Here is a 17,805-nt window from a genome sequence, read left to right as displayed (position 1 = left end):
AGCACCTTTCAACAGAACACCACTATACAGCGCAGTACCTTCTCAATGAAATACGTCAGTGGCTCCCTGCCACGAGGAACAGGTGGATCCCAGCTGAGTACAACATATGTTTTGCTGATTTCTGAAGCATGTACATTGGTGGGAGGGCCTGGAATCTGAACATCCCCTGTAAGATTAATAAATGTAGCAAGTGTTAAACAGCAGATTAACTCCTGGGTCAGCATTCAGGGTACAGCTCATCTTTCTTATTCAACTTTCCCACCCTGCACTGCAATGCTCAGCTATTAGGGGCTGTGATATCGTCTGTGCAGTTCACCTGATCACTTCAATTAAATGTTGATAAATAAAACTTCAATATTAATAGCTACTTACTTACTCTTTCAGTAAAGGTCAAATGTGCTCCCTGAAACTCTGTGCATTTGTCACACTGTTTTCTTTGATCATATTTGGATTACTTCAATCTCTTAGTAAAAAGCCTACTCACTATATGCAAACATTTTTTGATCAAAGATGGAGGTCTAAAGAGTTATTATGAGAAATTAGAATTTTAAAAAATAGCTGGAATGGAAGTATAATCAGAAAAGAAGCTTTAAAACAGAGGAAAGCAGGAAAAGAGCAGAACCTGTTAGCAATATATCCTATAAAATAATGGTATTATCAGCTGTATAGTCTAAAGCACTTCTAAAATCTATCAATCAGAGACATAAAAATATGTCACCAGCCCTCTGATGGCTCCACCACATAGTGTGGCCTGATCAAACCCCTCTCCCCACTCACTCTGCAGAATTACCAGCAGTGTTAGAGCCAACCTGCCTACCCTGGGCCAGGTAGGAATAATTCAGCTCAGCCTTTCAAGGTCCAGCTCCCTGACTGCAACATGAGAAAAAGCTGGTTCAGCTATCCAAGGAATTACAATAGGGTAAAACAGCACCAGATGGGAGAGTGACCTGTGATGGACCTGTGATGGATCTCTACACAGGAACAGCTACACAGCCCTGAAGAGGCTTCAACTTGGTAGTAGGTCAGAAATTATGACTCAGCAGACACCTAAAAATTTTGTCTTTATGGCTTGTGATAGAAAAAGAAAAACATCTTTGTTCTTTGAAAGTAAATTTTTTCACTGCTCAGGCTACTAAAAGAGCATATACCCCCTAAATGTATGTCTTTAGGAAAGAGAAAAATATTTCAGTAATAATCTCTAAATCATGGCAGTGATATTTTAAATGATTATACATATCTGTAGAATGAACCAGACTCAAAATTTACACATATTATCATCATATGTATTTACCAAATCAAAACCAAACCTTTTTTAAAGCAAATTGAAATATCCAATGAAAATTTATTTTTCATAGTACTTTATATATTTGATTTCCTACAAACATATTTTTTCTTTCAGAAAGGCACATGAATCAGCTGAATTTAACACGAAACTGGTGACATATAGTTAAGAAAATTACAATAATCCTTCACAGCATTAAGATAAAAGGCTTCCAAGTGATTTCAGCTAACAAAATCTCAACATATTTTCTTTCATTCTTGAAAAACAAAAGCTCCCATACTTTGGAATGATATAACATAGTGGTACAGAATGGTCGCCAGAATGGGACATCAGCCTGCACTAAAAAGGAAAACAATTTGTGATCTGTGAGATTTTTCTTTCAGGAATAGTCTTCAATCTTGGAGATTAAAGTAGTGATCTACATAAAGAGTGATATTTGAATATCCATACTCTATTAAATATGCACATTCATGTGACAGAAATCCAAATATCATTATTTATGACTATTCCAAAGTGGCCATTTACTGGACCTGATCATTCTAAGGCAATCCTGAGAGCTGAAAAATGATCTATGAAGCCAAACAAGACAATTACAATCTGATATTGTGATGTGCCTCTGATCCTGTAATACTCATATCAATTTATTTAGGCTACTATTATAAAAATAGAGAAACTTCATCTGTCCTGTCCATGCACTGGAAAAGCCATTTAATGCCTGATTCTCCTTCAAACCACATTTTTTCTGAGGTGATATCTCTTTTACTAGTTATTTTTGGAGTTACAACTTCATAAGCTTCATGGAAAAGAGCAGACAGACTTTTTTTTTCATTTCGAGCCATTACAGTTAATAATTTTAACAGTTTAAGTGTAAAGAAGGTCATTATTCAAGTATAAAACCCAAATCATTCCACAGAGAAACAATCAAAACCAGAAAAAATTCAGACTTTATTCCAAAAGTCACCAGGGATCTCTCCAATTCTCTTGAGGGAAAACATTACTTAGTCTAAAATCTTAAACTTAATAACCTCAGTATTCAGGTAGATATATTAATTAAAGAATTGAGATGGACTGTGAAAGTTTTTATTAGAATTGAAATAACTTGCTCAGATAGTCAAAATCAGTCAAAAAAAACTATACTTAGCTCCCAGAAAACTAGAAATAGAGGAAATATAGGCAATCAAATGCCCAGTCAAATAGGCAATAAAATGTTCAGCCATTTAACTCAGCACTAGTAAAAGCAAAAAGGTGAGAAAATGTTTTCGACATATAAAAGTTTTGATGTTGAGAGTGTGTTCTCCATCATTTTAGACCTCACTCTTCACTTGTGTTCTTTCAACCTTGCAAGTCATAATGTGGCTTTATTTCTTAATATAGAGATTTTATCACTAGATGGATTTCTTTTCAAATTATGTTTCTAATTATGATGCAAAATTCCTGGAGTATAAGCAGATGGACTGAAATTGCAGAAATGCTACATACCTTCAAGGTTGTCCTTACTGATCACAATCTTCCGCCCTTCATCCACATGAACAACTGTTAATAAAAATATTCAATTAGTTTCTCAATTAGTTTAGAGATAGATTTGTATATTTATGAAAGATTTGTATATTTACAAATCTTGCAAATTGTCACGTGTTCAAAAGCCTGTATACCTCTGTTTCTGTAATGTTGTTATTAAATCTTTCCCCATATAGAGTCAACTTGAATTCATACACTGGTTTATTCACTTTCATGAGAAAACAGGGCATGATAAGACAGTACCATTCAAAGATGTGCTAAAAAGCAAAAGTCATTTTTACAGTAGATGGATTTGCTTTTGAGGCAGATTAGTAATCAATTGTATCATGAATTGTATTTTTTTAATAGGAATTAATCATAAAGCATACACACATACATAAAACACATGTAAAGGAAACTGCATATTTCAGCTGCATAGGAAACTGCATATTCAGCTCAGATTTCACAGGCAACACTGCAGCAGTGCTTTAAGGTATTCATAATTACTTTAATTCCCCTCTGACCAAAAGGTAGACATGAAACAGAAGGTGTGCAAGTACATGATATACAGAATCTGCACAGGGGTTTAGGACAAGGCTAAATCAATAAAACTACCCCCCAGGGCAAGCCGGCTTACTCTATTCATGGAGAAGCTCTCATAACGCTACTTTGCAGTCTGTAGTGAGATATTCAATCAAAGGAAGAAATAAACTCTTCTCCTTAAGTTAACTGGGTAAAGAGATCTTTTCTTTTTTTTTTTTTTTTTATTTTTAAAGAAGCCTTGAATAACCTACTTTGTGTTCTCTCCAGGTCAAGGGGGTCAAGTGCTGCAACTGGTTCCGAGGCTCGAGAGGGCCGGCTAATGCCAGTGCTGTTCACTGCTCTCACGCGGAATACGTAAGACCGTCCCTCTTGAAGACCAGTCACGGGGTACTTGCAGACTTTTACAGGAGCATCATTGCACTGGACCCAGTTTTCCAGACCTACTTCACATCTTGGAATAGCAGAAGACAGCATTTGTCAGTATCACTACACAATAAATATGCCCCATGCTACCCACACCAGGTCAGAACCACAGAAGTCACCTTCACTAGGCTGAGGAGCTAAACCATACATCTCATTAATGAAAGTCACACACTTTATACACTCTTCTCTGGTCAGAGATCCAATTGCTACTCTGTTCATTTTTTTTTTTATAATGCAAAGGTCATTTTTCATCCCTGGTTTTCGGCCTTTTCAAATCTATCTGCTTCCCTTCTGTTTGGTTCTCTTCCTTGCCATGTAAAGAATAAATTATTCAGTTTCATTTTAATATTCATCTCCACAGAACATGATGCATTTGTACAATTCACCTCATCATTTTCATTTCTTCTTTGTCATATTTTCAAGTAAACTCCTTTGTGCCCTTCCCTCCCAAAATGACTGGGCCACAGACTATAAGAGTCATCAAGAAGAAGAGTGATGTTCTCATACTGACTGCTTTGTGTGTACATATATAGTTTGTGTCCTACTAATACAAACTTTTGTGTAGAAGATTGTCTTTTGCCCTGACTGCACCCAGAAAAAATCATGTCATGACCAAGGGCTCCTTGGCCCTGCAGTGACACAAGCAACATGTCAAATGGCACATCTGACTAGATTATACACAATATAGGTGAAATACTCCTATGATCTATGTACTGCATAAATTGGATATAGATGGTTGAGTCCCCAGGTCTCAAGTTAATTTCCTCATACTGACTACCATTCATAAACATCCATTTTTCCAGCTATTCCCAGACAGTTATCTTTGAATTACACCAAATGACACGGTAGCAAATAGCAATGAGCTGCAAACATTGCTTTTAAGTGCAGAGCAGTACACATTATGAAATCATTTCAGTAAGGCTTTGCTGACTGACAGTTTCAGACACTAAGGATCAGATTATCTTCTCTGGCTACAAGGAGCAAGTATTCACTTCAGTGGAAGAGCAAAACATAAAAAACAGTGCTTGGATCCCCTGCTCGCCAGCTGCCTGCACTGAGCTGAAACCCCAGCAAAGTGCAAAGCTCACAAAAGGACAGAGGCCTGCCAGTCTGATTTAAATTGCCAGCTCCCAGGAGTCCAGGACTTGAGCTCCTGATGTACTACATTTAAGAAATAAATAAAAAGATAATGTAATAACTCCCAGCTTTCAGCTTTTGCAGTATAGAGATTAAAGAGATTAAAGAGATTAAATCTAATTCAAGATGCCTGTGGATTCTAGCTTTTATAAATTAAATACTGTCAGGGCTCATTCTCTGATGTGCCCACATCCATACTATTGAACATTTTAAGTGTATGATAAAATGTGTCTGCCTGCAAATATTACTTGGAATGGCCTCCAGCCCCTGCTAATTCCAAGACTGTGCCTAGAATTGCCTGTGAAAGTACTAAATCATCTGGCCAAAAGTTTGCCAGGGAACAATCTTGTGATTTAACACAGTGTGTAACTGAGTTCCAGTGCCAAGTATCTGTAAAAATACCTCCAAAGAACACACACACTGAAAGGATATAATGGTATTTTTTTCTCTTCAGTATATACATATTTCTGGCAATTAACAAAATTAAATAAATGCTAATGGTTACATACTTGTCAACAAAATATCCAATAACAGGGCTCTCACTGGTTGTATTCGGTGGTTTCCAGGTAACAATAACATAGTCTCTGTTAGCATCATGGCATTTAACATCCATTGGTGCCCCTGGTGCTCCTGCGATCAATGCATCAGCATCTGGACCACAAATTAAAATAAATTGGTTTTGACCCCAACTCCTCTGATATACATCAAAAAGTCAAAGGGAAGACGTTCAGTTCATTGTGCTACTTGTTTATATGAATGGAAGCCCAAATGTTTCATGATGTACTAATTCACTGCAATGATTCAGGACCATAATGTCTGTATTTTTATACAGATAAAATGTTCAAGGATATTTTTGAGAACAGAAAAGCTTTTTAAGAACAAAACACATCTTATTTTTCATGAGAATTAAAAGCTTAACCTACCCATGTGTTTTTGATGCTCTGTCACACTGAAAGCTGCAACTCAATGTGTTACCAATCAGACCAAGGTACTCAGTAAAAAACATGTAGATCAGGAAAAAAATATTCTAAATGAAAAATTTGCAATCTCCTGGAACATTTATAATGCTATGTTTTATTTATAGTCTTAAATATCACCTTTAAGACACCCTTTTGTGGCTTTATTTTGAGAGATATTGACTAACCTGGACCCACAACTCCTAATAAAATCTCTTAACAGGTAAAGTATTCTCCTCCAAAAGATTTCTGTAACAAAAAAAAAAAAACACCCTGTAGAGAATCTAAATTTAAAGAGTCTAATCCCAATCAGTTGTAAAGTAGTTTGAGCTCAGTATCAGATCACAGCCTACATGAACAAAGGCAAGAGAATGGCCAGCAGACAACACTAGAGACTCCAGAGGACATAGCACAAGGCCAGGGTCCTGGACATGCACAGGGATTAAACAGAGTACAAAATGGACAAGAGAGATACCTAAAATTTACCCATCACTGCAACAAAAACTTCTAAGAAAGTTTTTGTATATTGGTGAGTGTCTTTCACCTGAATAATGTCTTTCTTGGAATGTAACCTGGACAGAAATAGCTTTAGCAAATTGTTTCTAATGAGATTAGGATGCCAGAGTGGTTTGTTCAAGACATACTGCAAAGCTGATGAAGCCCTTGCACTAGTCCTGTGAGGAAGTTGGATTTCAAACCTCTGAAAAAGACATTCACTCCCTCTACCCCACACAAACTGTCTGGATGACACTCCCACAAACTCTCACCAGGCACATATGTTTCAATATGCTTCCAAGAAGAACAAGGTTTAAAATTAATACAGCTACAGTGGCCTCAGTGGGGCTGTTCCAGTTTGCCCACATCAAGAATGTTGTCCAATGTATTTAAGAAAGAACTGCTCAACCAGAAATATTTTTATCTTTCAATGAAAAAAAATATAAAACTGAATACTAAGTTCTGCTCACAGGTACATATAGACGTTCATTTTTACTTCACTGATAGCTGTGCATGGAAATGTGATGAAAAGTTCTGACCTTTATTCTATTTTAATAAATTTACCTTATTTTATCTATGTCTCTTGTGAAAACTGTATTTCTTCAGTCAGCTAGTTTCTTACTTTGTTTCTTTTCTCTGGTTAATGACAAGACTATGACTGGTATAGTGGTGGGAATATTTCTTTTGCTTTCTCCTGCACGTATCCCTGAGACAGGTACAAGATACAAGAAAGCCCAACAAGGCTCAGTCCCAGTGTCCAATCTCTAAAGCCAAAACCATTGCAGTGAGAACTGATTGTATGCAAACATGTTTATTTCCTATCAGGAAAGGAGATGAAAAAGAAAGAAACAAGCTGTTTCTTCACAAGCATGGTTTCTCTGGTTCTCCAGGAAACAAAATGTCCTCAGGAGCATGGTCCTCTTGAAGCTCCCCATTCATGTAAGGTGACTGGTTTTTAGTACAGGCTACTATATACAAATAAATTGCCATGAAATTCCACAGGGATAAATTTCTTTCACACTTAAGTTATTACATGGGATTTTTTTTTCATAAAACTAAACTGTATAATGTTTTTTAATTTCTCCTCAAGAACTAGATTAAAAGTTTACCTCTTACAAACAGGTATGCACTGCATTCACTGATTCCACCTCTTGAAACCATGCGCAGGGTGTATAAACCTTCATCATCTTTGTTCAGATGAGTAAAGGAAAGAGCTGCCTGGCCTTCTCCAAAATACAGCTTTGTCCACTTGGAGTCCTTTAGCAGCACATCTGGAAGAGAAGACCCATCAGACATGTTACTGTGCTACTAGAACAACCTGCATCCTACTGCAGTTCCCTGCCAACCAGGGACACAGACTAATATTATGCCAGTTTTATTCAGAATGATACGGCTTTGGATGCCATGAAAACTCTACAGAGAGTAAGTTGCATCTCTCTAAAATTATTCGAGCGCTGACATTTAGAGAACATGAGGTCTAGTAATACACTATGCAGTGCCAACAAAATTCCTATCACTATTCTTTTTAATACAAAACTGTTACTCACATTTAGAAATATTGACAAGAAAACCTACCATACCCTATAGTGAATGCAGGGTGGGACCTCTTTTCATTTTTATTAAGTTTTGCTTCCTGTTCAGGTCAAATGTCAGTTTACTCAAGTTTTTCTTCCAAATTTAAAAAAATAAATTTCAGTTTAATCTGAAAACTGCTATAAATATACACCAAACTTAAATTTTCAAGGCATGCCTGTTGAGCATTGAATTAAATTAAATTTAAACCTCTCAAAGGTGAGAGGTGGTGACCCATGATTAATGCACATTATTCTGATTGCCTAGTGAAACAAGAGCAAAAGAGTGAACAAGATGTTTTATGCAAGGGGCTTTCTCATACCATCCTTTTAAATAACTGATTGGATTATTTTTGATTTTTAACTCCCTAAGGCCAATCACATACAAATTTATTGTAATCAATGCAGCAGAACTGTATTTAAAAGATCTGAATATCTATGAATGCTCATTATTCTACAGCTTAATAGATTTTGGAGCCAACACTCAAGCATTTGCAAAGGAATCAGTGTTCTCACCTACCAGCTGAGTTTCTTAAGTAGGTATAAAACACGACACACTTTCCGATAATAAAGCATGTGGAAGACACACACTACTAAATCTTACAGCAGTAAATTGCATAATCAGCTAAGCATGTAGTAGTTTTATGAGAAGCACACAAACTAAATTCAATCACATTCCTTCCCATGAGATCCTTAGTCATGAGATCCTTACCTAGAAAACCTGAGTGTCCCCTTTCTGTCATGCCTGCCACAATGGTATTCAGACTTTGTGTAGAGACATTATGTACTTTAAATTAAATCAGAAAATATCTTCACCTAGAAACTTTAACCAATGCATGAGCCCTGTGGAAAATTCTAAGCATAAAAATATTGATTAACTAGCATCTCTGAAAAGCTGGTCACTTACTTAGACTCAAAGTTTCAGTGGATTAGTATATATACAGACATTGAATATACAGAAATTGTAGGCAAGTCTGTAATGCTCCTAAGGCCAGAATCCCCCATTTTCATTCTTTATGTGTATCTGATAGCAGAAATTGAGGAGGCAGTTGTGTTTGCAAGAGCAGAAAAACTTCTCTTCCCCACACAAGGACAAAGATCCACCAGAAATTAACAGAAGCCTGCTCTTTTTTAATGCAGTTCGGATGAATTACTTTGTAGGCAAGACAATTTAAAAAGTTTGGACTTTAAATATTTAAAACATATTTAAAAGTTCTAATAGAACAAGTATTCATAAACCTGCCACCACAATAATATCACAAGTTCTCACCCTTCACAGCCTATTCACCTGTTGCACTATGTTATTTTTCCCAGAACTTACTTGCAGAAGACTAATCCTCACAAGCAGTGTGTCTCAAACTCGCATGCTGTTTATAATATGTTAGATAATTTTCTTAATACATGGCTCTGATTAAAAATCATACAAAGAGTGGGGAACTACTATATACTGAAATCTATTTTCATAATATATTTTCTGTTCTGCTGAAATTTTAGCTGGATTCTTCACTCCATGATTTTTCCTTCTGAAGTCAATTTAGGTTACAGTATAAATGGCTGCAGAATGCTGATCCATAAAGCTTAATAGTGTTTCTATTACTTTAGAGATCAATAATGGAAAATTCCTATTATCAGCTGAAGTAATGTCCAGATTAGATATACACTCCTGAAGCATTATTTTGATTTTGTTCTTTCAGCATCTTGAGTGGTTCTTTCGCTATACTAAGTTGTTCTAAGGGGGCCATGAATAAGAGACATCATATTCATGTTTGTGAAATCCCAAATCAATTCAGAGGATTTCATTGAGCTGACTTATATGCCCCTAGGAGTCTACTAGATACCCTCAGTAAGGCTCACTAGTGTGAAGCTTATTTATGCTCGATAAACACATATTTCTCCTGTGTATAATTATAAGTAAATCATATGTACCCATCTCAGGGCTTTAGTTACTATTATTTGATTAACATAAACTGAAAGATTTTACAAAGAGTGCTGTTGGAATTAAGGAAATAGAAGCCCCTCAGAGAGAGAAAGGAATGCAGTGATTGAATTGGAATCTTTAGAGAAACTGGAATATATTAAGCCACACAGACATGAAGTAGGCACGTAAGTTTCAGTTTTAAGTAAGTAGAAATATATCTTAAGTTCCTTAAGAGATTGTGTTAGCTAGTAAAAAGCCCTAAAGCCTAGTTTAAAGTTCAGTAGTGTTACCTTTCACAAAATTAACTAAGCTCCAGATATAATGAAAATGTAGCAGAACATTTCTTGCATTTCTAGATAGGACAGATTTGCATGAACAGACAGAACTATATGAGTAGATTTTGTGTAAGAACTAACACTACCTTTGAACATTAGAATTAAGCTCAGATAGGTGTAGGAAGAATGCTTTAGAATTGTGTTTTTAGCTGACTGGATGATTTATGAATAAAATCCCCCTGTATTGGGATGCAAAGGAGGTGGTAGTAACTTCTGCTAGCTGCTGCTGCTTCTGATGGGAACATCGGGACTCTATGCCAGAAAGCTTTTAGCATGGACTTTAATACTCTCAACTCTTCACCTTTGAGGCTGATGTATTCATGTAATAAACAACTTCACAACAACCAACAACTGCCCCTGTCTCCTCAAAGACCCAAGACCCACTCATAATTCCACAGAGTACAGTCTTAATGCAAGAGTAGAATTAAATATCACCTCTCTAAAGAACCAGAATGTCTAAAGCACGTGATGTTGGACAAGTTATTAATTTCTCATTGCGTATGTTTATGCACTGCCTCCAGCTCTCAAGGGACTCAACACAGGGAACTGTAGCACATAATGAAGGTTTGCAGTGCATGAATTCCTGCTGTGTCTGGGAAAAAGTTCTGCACCTGTACACCTCTTGGAAATATTGTGATTCGCGCACTTGTAATGAAGGAAAAATCTAAGCTTGTTTGTAACATCCTATTTCACGTAACAAAAGTAGAATGATGCGATGAACACCTAGCTGACTCCCTAGAAAAAGTCTATTGGCTTAAAACAAAACAAGTTTTCATCTCAGGTTTTCACAAGTTAAATAAGGGGAGAAACAAAGAGCATAGTATTGTTATGTATCAAGAAGGAATTATCTCGTCATTATGAAAGAACAAAGAGAAAGGGTCATGAGCTTTGGTTCATAGTGCAAGAAAATTTGAAGTCCAATGAAAAGTGGAACAATACTCTGCATTCCTTGAAAATTAGAAGTTTTTAGCTGCAGTTTCGAATTTAGAATTTGAGAGATTTGGCACCTTGAGAAACTGCGCCCAGTAAGAGACAAAGTAAAGGGTACCCTTGAAAATGATGGTTCATCTGAGAATGAAGTGAGAGTTTATTTACAGTTATTAAAAATCCACTGAAGCATATAGCAAAAATCCTGTATGCTTCAGTGGGAACAGAATCTGAATTAAAGGATCAGCCTTAGATTTGAGGTTATTCACCAAACAGAAAAAGCCATTTTTATTATCTCATATTTTTTACTTTAGTGACATCTAATAGTTCATCGCAAGGAAATATCAAAAATGATAGAAAAATAGGAATGAAAAATTAAGCAATAGTTTGTTCCCTGAAGAATCAGATGTGAATCTATGTAAAACTATGATGCACATGAAACAAAATGCATAAAAAGCAGTAACAAAATAATTCTTTTTCTGATTTTTGTAATCTCGAATTTTCTTGACTGCCTTATTAATCTCACTGTCATTTCTTAGTTTATTCATCACATTTTGTCCACCATGGAAATTTTTGCCAGTTTTTTTGGGACCAGTCCAAACACCAGTCGTGGAAGTCCACCACTCTCAAATGTGGTCCCTTTGGGGAAAGGTCTAACCATTCAAAAATAACCTAGGCTTTCCTTAAATCCTCAGGTAGAATAATTACGTTTAGAGTCCTACACAGATCGTGGTTGGTGAAAAGTGGTGGAATAAATATCTACAACAGACTGCTACCCTAAGCTCTAAGCAGATAGTTTTATGTTTCAAAAACCTTCTCTGCTGCAGTAAACAAACAGTACTCATTCAGGGTTTATGTACCACCAGTCACCCCAGTATATGATAAGTTTAGTGATGTTATTTTGAGTGCTTCATGGTAAGACTGCTTCACCTGGCATAACATAGGTTTTCACAGACAAAAGAGGCAAGATAAGAAACCTACTAACATGGCACATAAACAGCAGAGCAAACATATGTGTATCAGGCCTGGCTTCTATAAGTATTGCCTAACTATACATTGATGTCATTTTAATATAAAATTCACAATAAATGCTGGAGCAAGACTAAAGTGGAGAGCCATACCTCAGTACTTCAAACTTTAATTTACTGCCCTGTGAGTACCCTTCAGCTCAGTGATCACAGTATTCAAATATGAGTCGTGAAATCTAAGAACTGACTTTGGATCTCTTCCAAGTAAATTTTCTAACTATTGTACTATCACAATAGGGGTTACCTTCTGGTGCTATTAATGTGTGCTCAAGAAAATGCTAACCAAGTCACTTAATTGAGAGTGCAGGACTATAAATTCTAGAGATATTTCTTTTTCTCTATTCCAAATTCAATTCTGAGAATATGATGCTCTAATCGTGACCTGTATCCTCAATCTCTCACCAGCATTTTCCAGGTAGATTCTATTCAATGTAATAACTTACCATCTCTATACCACTCAGCACGAGGTCGTAGCCTTTTCAACTCTGGAGTGATCAACATAGAACACTTCAAGGTCAGTGTTTCACCTTCAGTTGCAAAAGTGACTCCAAACTTCTCCAGAAACTGGACATCAATGTGGGTGAAGCAAACGTCGTATGACAGGGGCACTATGTGTGAGAAAATGAAAGCGTTCTTGAGTACAAGTAAATTGTACTTGGCACAGATTAGTGTCTGATCTGAGCAGGAGATGGAGTTTTCTGTTATATTGTATGCTGATCTAGAAATTCAAATGGGAAAGCAAGAGCATCTGGACAGCTCCTACTGTAACTCAGTGCTTAGAAAGCAAAGTCAGAAGGAGCAAGTTGTATCCAGTTTTCTCATCTGTAAAACATTGCCCTGACAAGAGGACATAAATTATCTAAGCAAATAGAAGAAAATGGCTTACAGTGGAAGGGCATTATCGCAGCTGGGTGAGGCTCTTCCTCCTCTCTGAACCCTATGAATAAACATAAAAGAAACATTCAATTACATGAGAATTATATTTATTTATTTATTTATTGTTTTAAATATAAAGTAGGACTTACTTCGCACAATCACGGCACAATTAGTTGATGCCTGACCGTGGACGTTTGTTGCAACTGCTGAATAGGTTGCAGAATCATCAAAGTCAGCTCTGAAAAGGGGAAGGAGAAAAACAGATGTCCCTTTATGCAAATAAAAATTCTCTTCATGATTGATATTGCAAGCCAAACTATGTCAACCATAAGGAAAGTGTATAAAGCTCTGTACTGGTAGGGAAAGTGTAGAAAGCTCTTTGCTGTCTACACAGTGCAAGACATGAAAGACAATCAGAAAGCTGCTACTGTTTTTAACTACAGTTTTATCTCAGCTTAGTGTGCAGGCTGCATTAACTTTAGCAAACTGGAAATGACCTTTAGAGCATGATCAAAAGGAGATAGCTGGACAATGCCAGTCTGGTTATTCCCTTTCTGTATGTAACCTTCTTTAATCCATCTTGCCTCTCTGCCATGTTTTAGAAGAGAGACACAGAATAAAAGTACATGTCATGCTTGCTAAAATTGTGCCTTCTATGGCTATTCCCATCTGGCAGACACTGTTATATCTCAGTCCAGGAAAATGATAAAATTTCAGGAACGCTGCTCAAAATTGTTTATGTGCATACATGGCTTGGTTTGTTTTATTTTTCAGTGAGAAAAAAAATCATTATGCAAGGACAGCATAAACAAATATAAAACAAAAAATAGTTACCTGGTGCAAAGCACTGATAGATTGTCTCACTTAATACATCCTTCCTTGAAGTTCCATGAGCACATATATGACCAGTTGTTAAGGTATAGGTACAAATCTTGATGCCCCAGTTCTTTTCTTATTTAAAATGGAGTCTATCAGGAATAGTTCATTTAATATTAAATTTAATGGAGGCTACGCAAAAGTTTTCAATTATGAGATACAATATTGTATCCATTTAGCTTCCTCTCAGAAGAGCAAATTTGTGTCTTGTTGGCAAATGAAAAGTGATGAAACTCTGATTGCACTTGTCCTCTAAGAGGTCATATATCCCAGATGTGGGAGAAGGAATATGTAAGGGTGTTTTATGGAAATTGCAAAACAGTATGTCAATTTTGGAGTATGTAGCAGCTGTCACAGACCCATCAGACACCTATTTTTCACTTCTTGCATATGTTCTGGACAGTGTCATAACATAAAAATGATACTATCAGTACTGTGATGGCTAAAGTACAACACAATGAAAGTCCGATTAAATTGCAATTTATCTCTCTAAATTTACAGGTCTAACAGCTCCTCCTGGAGGCAACCCTACAGCCACATATTTCAGAAAATCAAGAAATCAATTACAAAGTCTATCATACAATTAATTATCAAAGATGTAAGGGTGAGTCCTGAGACTAGACTACAGTCAACCAAAAAGCCTGCAGCTGGGTAGGAAACCCTAGTACAGTCTGGACAGGCACAGTGAGACTGAAAAACAACTTAAAAGAATTGAAATCATAGAATTGCTAAGGTTGGAAAAGACCTCTAAAATCATCAAGTCTCACTGTCAACCCAGCACTACCACCACATTAAACCATTAAACCATGACTTCATGGGCCAGAGCTACACAACTTTTGAAAACTTCCAGGAATGGTGAATCAACCACTTCTCTGGGCAGCCTGGTCCAATGCTTGACAACTCTTCCAGTGAAGAAATCTTTCCTAATATCTAAACTAAACTTCCTCTGGTGCAATTGAGGCTATTTTCTCTTGTCTTGTTACTTGGGAGAAGAGCCTGGCCCCCCTGGCTACAACCTCCTCTGAGGCAGTTGTAGGAGCAATAAGGTCCCTTCTGAGCCTCTTTTTCTGCAGGCTAAACACCCTCACTTCCCTCAGCTGCTCCTCACAGGACTTCTGCTCCAGACCCTTTACCAGCTCCATCACCCTTCTCTGGGCATTCTGCAGCCCCTCAGTGTCTTTCTTGCAGTGAGGGGCCCAGAACTGAACACAGGACTTCAGGTGTGGCCTCAGCGGTGTCAACTACACTGGGACAATCCCTGCCCTGCTCCTGCTGGCCACGCTATTGCTGATACAGGCCAGGATGCCATTGGCCTTCTTGGCCACCTGGGCACACACTGGCTCATTTCAGCTGCTGTCAAGCAGCACCTCCAGGTCCTTTTCCACCGGGCAGCTTTCCAGACAGTCTGTGCCCATCTTGTAGCCCTGCCTGAGGTTTACTTTGATCCAAGGGCAGGATTCATCATTTTGCCCTGTTGAACCTCACACAGTTGGCCTCAGCCCATTGATCCAGCCTGTCCAGATCCCTCTGCAGACCCTTCCTACCCTCCAACAGATAAGCACTCCCACCCAATTTGGTGACATCTGCAGACCTACTGAGGCTGCACCTGTTCCCCTCATCCACATCACTGATGACAGTATCAAACAGTTCTTGCTCCAGCACTGAGCACTGGGGATCACCAGTTCTGACTGGCCACTAGCTGGATGTAATCTCATTCATCATCATTCTCTGGGCTGGATATTATTTAACAGTTTGTTTTCATGAAGGATTTTAAGGAAATTACAATACTTGTTCCCAGAGCTATATAAAGCTTAACTGATTCTGGACTTGTTTGAGAGATGTCAGACTTCACAGCACTTTGCAATGAATTTTTAAAAGCAGAACTTTTTTTTCACTATCCCAGTTTTACACTATTTAACACACCCGTGTAATAAAATGCCAAAAAGCAATATAAAACTGCAGTTCAGGACAATTTCCTGAGGCATGTTATGCCTCTATACTGAAATGTGCACAGTTCATGCATTTATCACAGTCTAGTACAGTATCTTACTATAACAAGGTAACAACAAATGAAGAAGCTCAAAAATTTCTTACAAGGGGCATTGCAGAATTAACTGTTCTGAAGCTTCAAGGCATCTTTGTCACTCTGCTATATCCCTAATTTAAGAATCTAAATATATAGAATATATACAGTAAATAGTGTAAATATAGGATGTAGTACATTTAATAACATATATTGCATATTAGCAAATTAAACAGCATTCATCCCCTGAAACTGGATCTTGATTGCCCTAATGTTGATGCTTTAGAACACCCCTTGCCAAGCCTTGGTGTGCTCCAGCTCACCAAAAGGATTCCCACACACAGCTCAGGAGACAGTGAGGGACCTTTTCCAGAAAGCAGTCTGGATGTCTGGCAGCCCTGTCCTGAAGGGTGGGAAAATTAGTCTGTCTCACACCAGGAGGTCACTGTGGTAGAGCATGTCTTTAATTTGCTGTGCCAGGCAGAGCCCAGGAGTGCATTTCCTAGGCACTGGTGTCAGGTGTATGTCACAGCATGCCCTGCAGCCCTTGTCCCCAGATACCTGCCCTGTAAAGGCTTCCTGGCCTTCAAGCCATGACCCAACCCACATCCTCCCAAAGACCTACAGAGGTGCACAGTGTCTTCCTACCACCTGCAAGCCCAGGCTTCTCCTGGATGAGCTAGACCCTCCCAAAGGATGGTGCACACTTACCCCTGGCAGGACACTGCTGGGAGAGCCATCCTGTGTGTGCTGATCAGGCCTGATCCCTCCCTGGCCTGGACATGATTTAGACAGCACACAGCACCCAGCTCATAAATGAGTGATGAACACTACACCAGCACTGCTGCACTAGGCCATTTCCTCACACAAACAAAGCATTACTTCAGGCTGCTTCACTTCTCTTAAATGCAACTTAACTGCTCTCTAACACTGTTGCTCCTATAAAGATAAAAAATCAGCATTGCTTGACTGAATTAACTCTGATTAAATCTCACTTTAAACCAGTCATCATCTGCTCTCAATGTTGACTTCATTTTCCAGTAGAACACCAGGTAAAATTGTTAAATACGAACCAATAGCAGTAAGAATTACATAGGACTTAGGATCTAAAGAGAGATTTATGGTTAAAAAACAAGTGGCCTAAAAGTAATCCAGAAAATAAAGAAATATGTATTGTGGACTAACTTGGGGTCCCAAACTGTGCTAAACCACTCAAAGTGTCAGAAATTTAAAGGTGTAAGAACTGCAAAATTGTCTCCCGAAAATGAAGTAGAATGGCAGATAACTGATTAAGTTTTCAAATGGATATATATCTGTGTTCATCTCAATCTCCTCCCCATAGTTTTGCTCTCCTAAGGAACAGCAAAGTACATCTTTTGATGAGCTCTTTCTGTTTGTGATGGTGTCCAAAGTAGGGAAAACAGAATATTATCTTAAATTTCTCTAGAACAGACAGGAGATTCACAAAAGGGTCATATCTTTAGCCAAATGAAGCTCAGAATCTAAAAGCAAATATTTCACAAAAGTTAGTGATAGAGTTATAATTAATTTTCTCAGGAGGAACATAAGAACTAACTGACCAAACAGCTGACCACATTCTTACAGCGTCCTTTGTTTCTTACGAAGAGCAATGAGGTCTTACAGTTATTATGAACACACAATTCCACAGGCCAGGCACTTCTGCTATTTGAGGTCATAACAACTCTACACATTTTCTGTAGCTTACTGCTTTGAAAGCAATTTCTGTGTCTTTGCTATGATCACTCCTCTGACTCTCCAGAAGAGAAATAAACCATGTTAGATAGCCTAGTACTCACTGAGACTCCTTTAAATCTTATACTGGAAATGTAGGGTTTTAGTGGCTAGGAGCTAGACAGCACTTTTGTTTCATATTCACTATGAAGAAAGTTGGACAGGA

General features: G+C 37.7%; 1 protein-coding gene across 4 annotated transcripts in view; it reads right to left on the bottom strand.

Annotated features, from left to right (window-relative positions):
* MYOM2 (myomesin 2) overlaps window positions 1-17,805 on the bottom strand; it is a 75,486-nt gene that overhangs the window by 41,168 nt on the left and 16,513 nt on the right. For all 4 annotated transcript variants that reach the window (XM_041420231.1, XM_041420253.1, XM_041420236.1 and 1 more), the window contains exons 8-15: window positions 13,138-13,226; window positions 12,999-13,049; window positions 12,556-12,720; window positions 7,443-7,604; window positions 5,392-5,533; window positions 3,574-3,773; window positions 2,762-2,815; window positions 39-166 (exon numbers count right to left, since the gene is read on the bottom strand). In XM_041420231.1, the coding sequence (XP_041276165.1) occupies window positions 39-166; window positions 2,762-2,815; window positions 3,574-3,773; window positions 5,392-5,533; window positions 7,443-7,604; window positions 12,556-12,720; window positions 12,999-13,049; window positions 13,138-13,226 (991 nt within the window). The remainder of the gene's footprint in view (window positions 1-38; window positions 167-2,761; window positions 2,816-3,573; window positions 3,774-5,391; window positions 5,534-7,442; window positions 7,605-12,555; window positions 12,721-12,998; window positions 13,050-13,137; window positions 13,227-17,805) is intronic.

Source organism: Onychostruthus taczanowskii, unplaced genomic scaffold, assembly GCF_017590055.1.
Source record: "Onychostruthus taczanowskii isolate IOZ18803 unplaced genomic scaffold, ASM1759005v1 scaffold11, whole genome shotgun sequence".
NCBI lineage: Eukaryota > Metazoa > Chordata > Aves > Passeriformes > Passeridae > Onychostruthus > Onychostruthus taczanowskii.
Note: the sequence above shows the minus strand (reverse complement) of the source record. Positions and strands in the feature narration are given on the sequence as shown.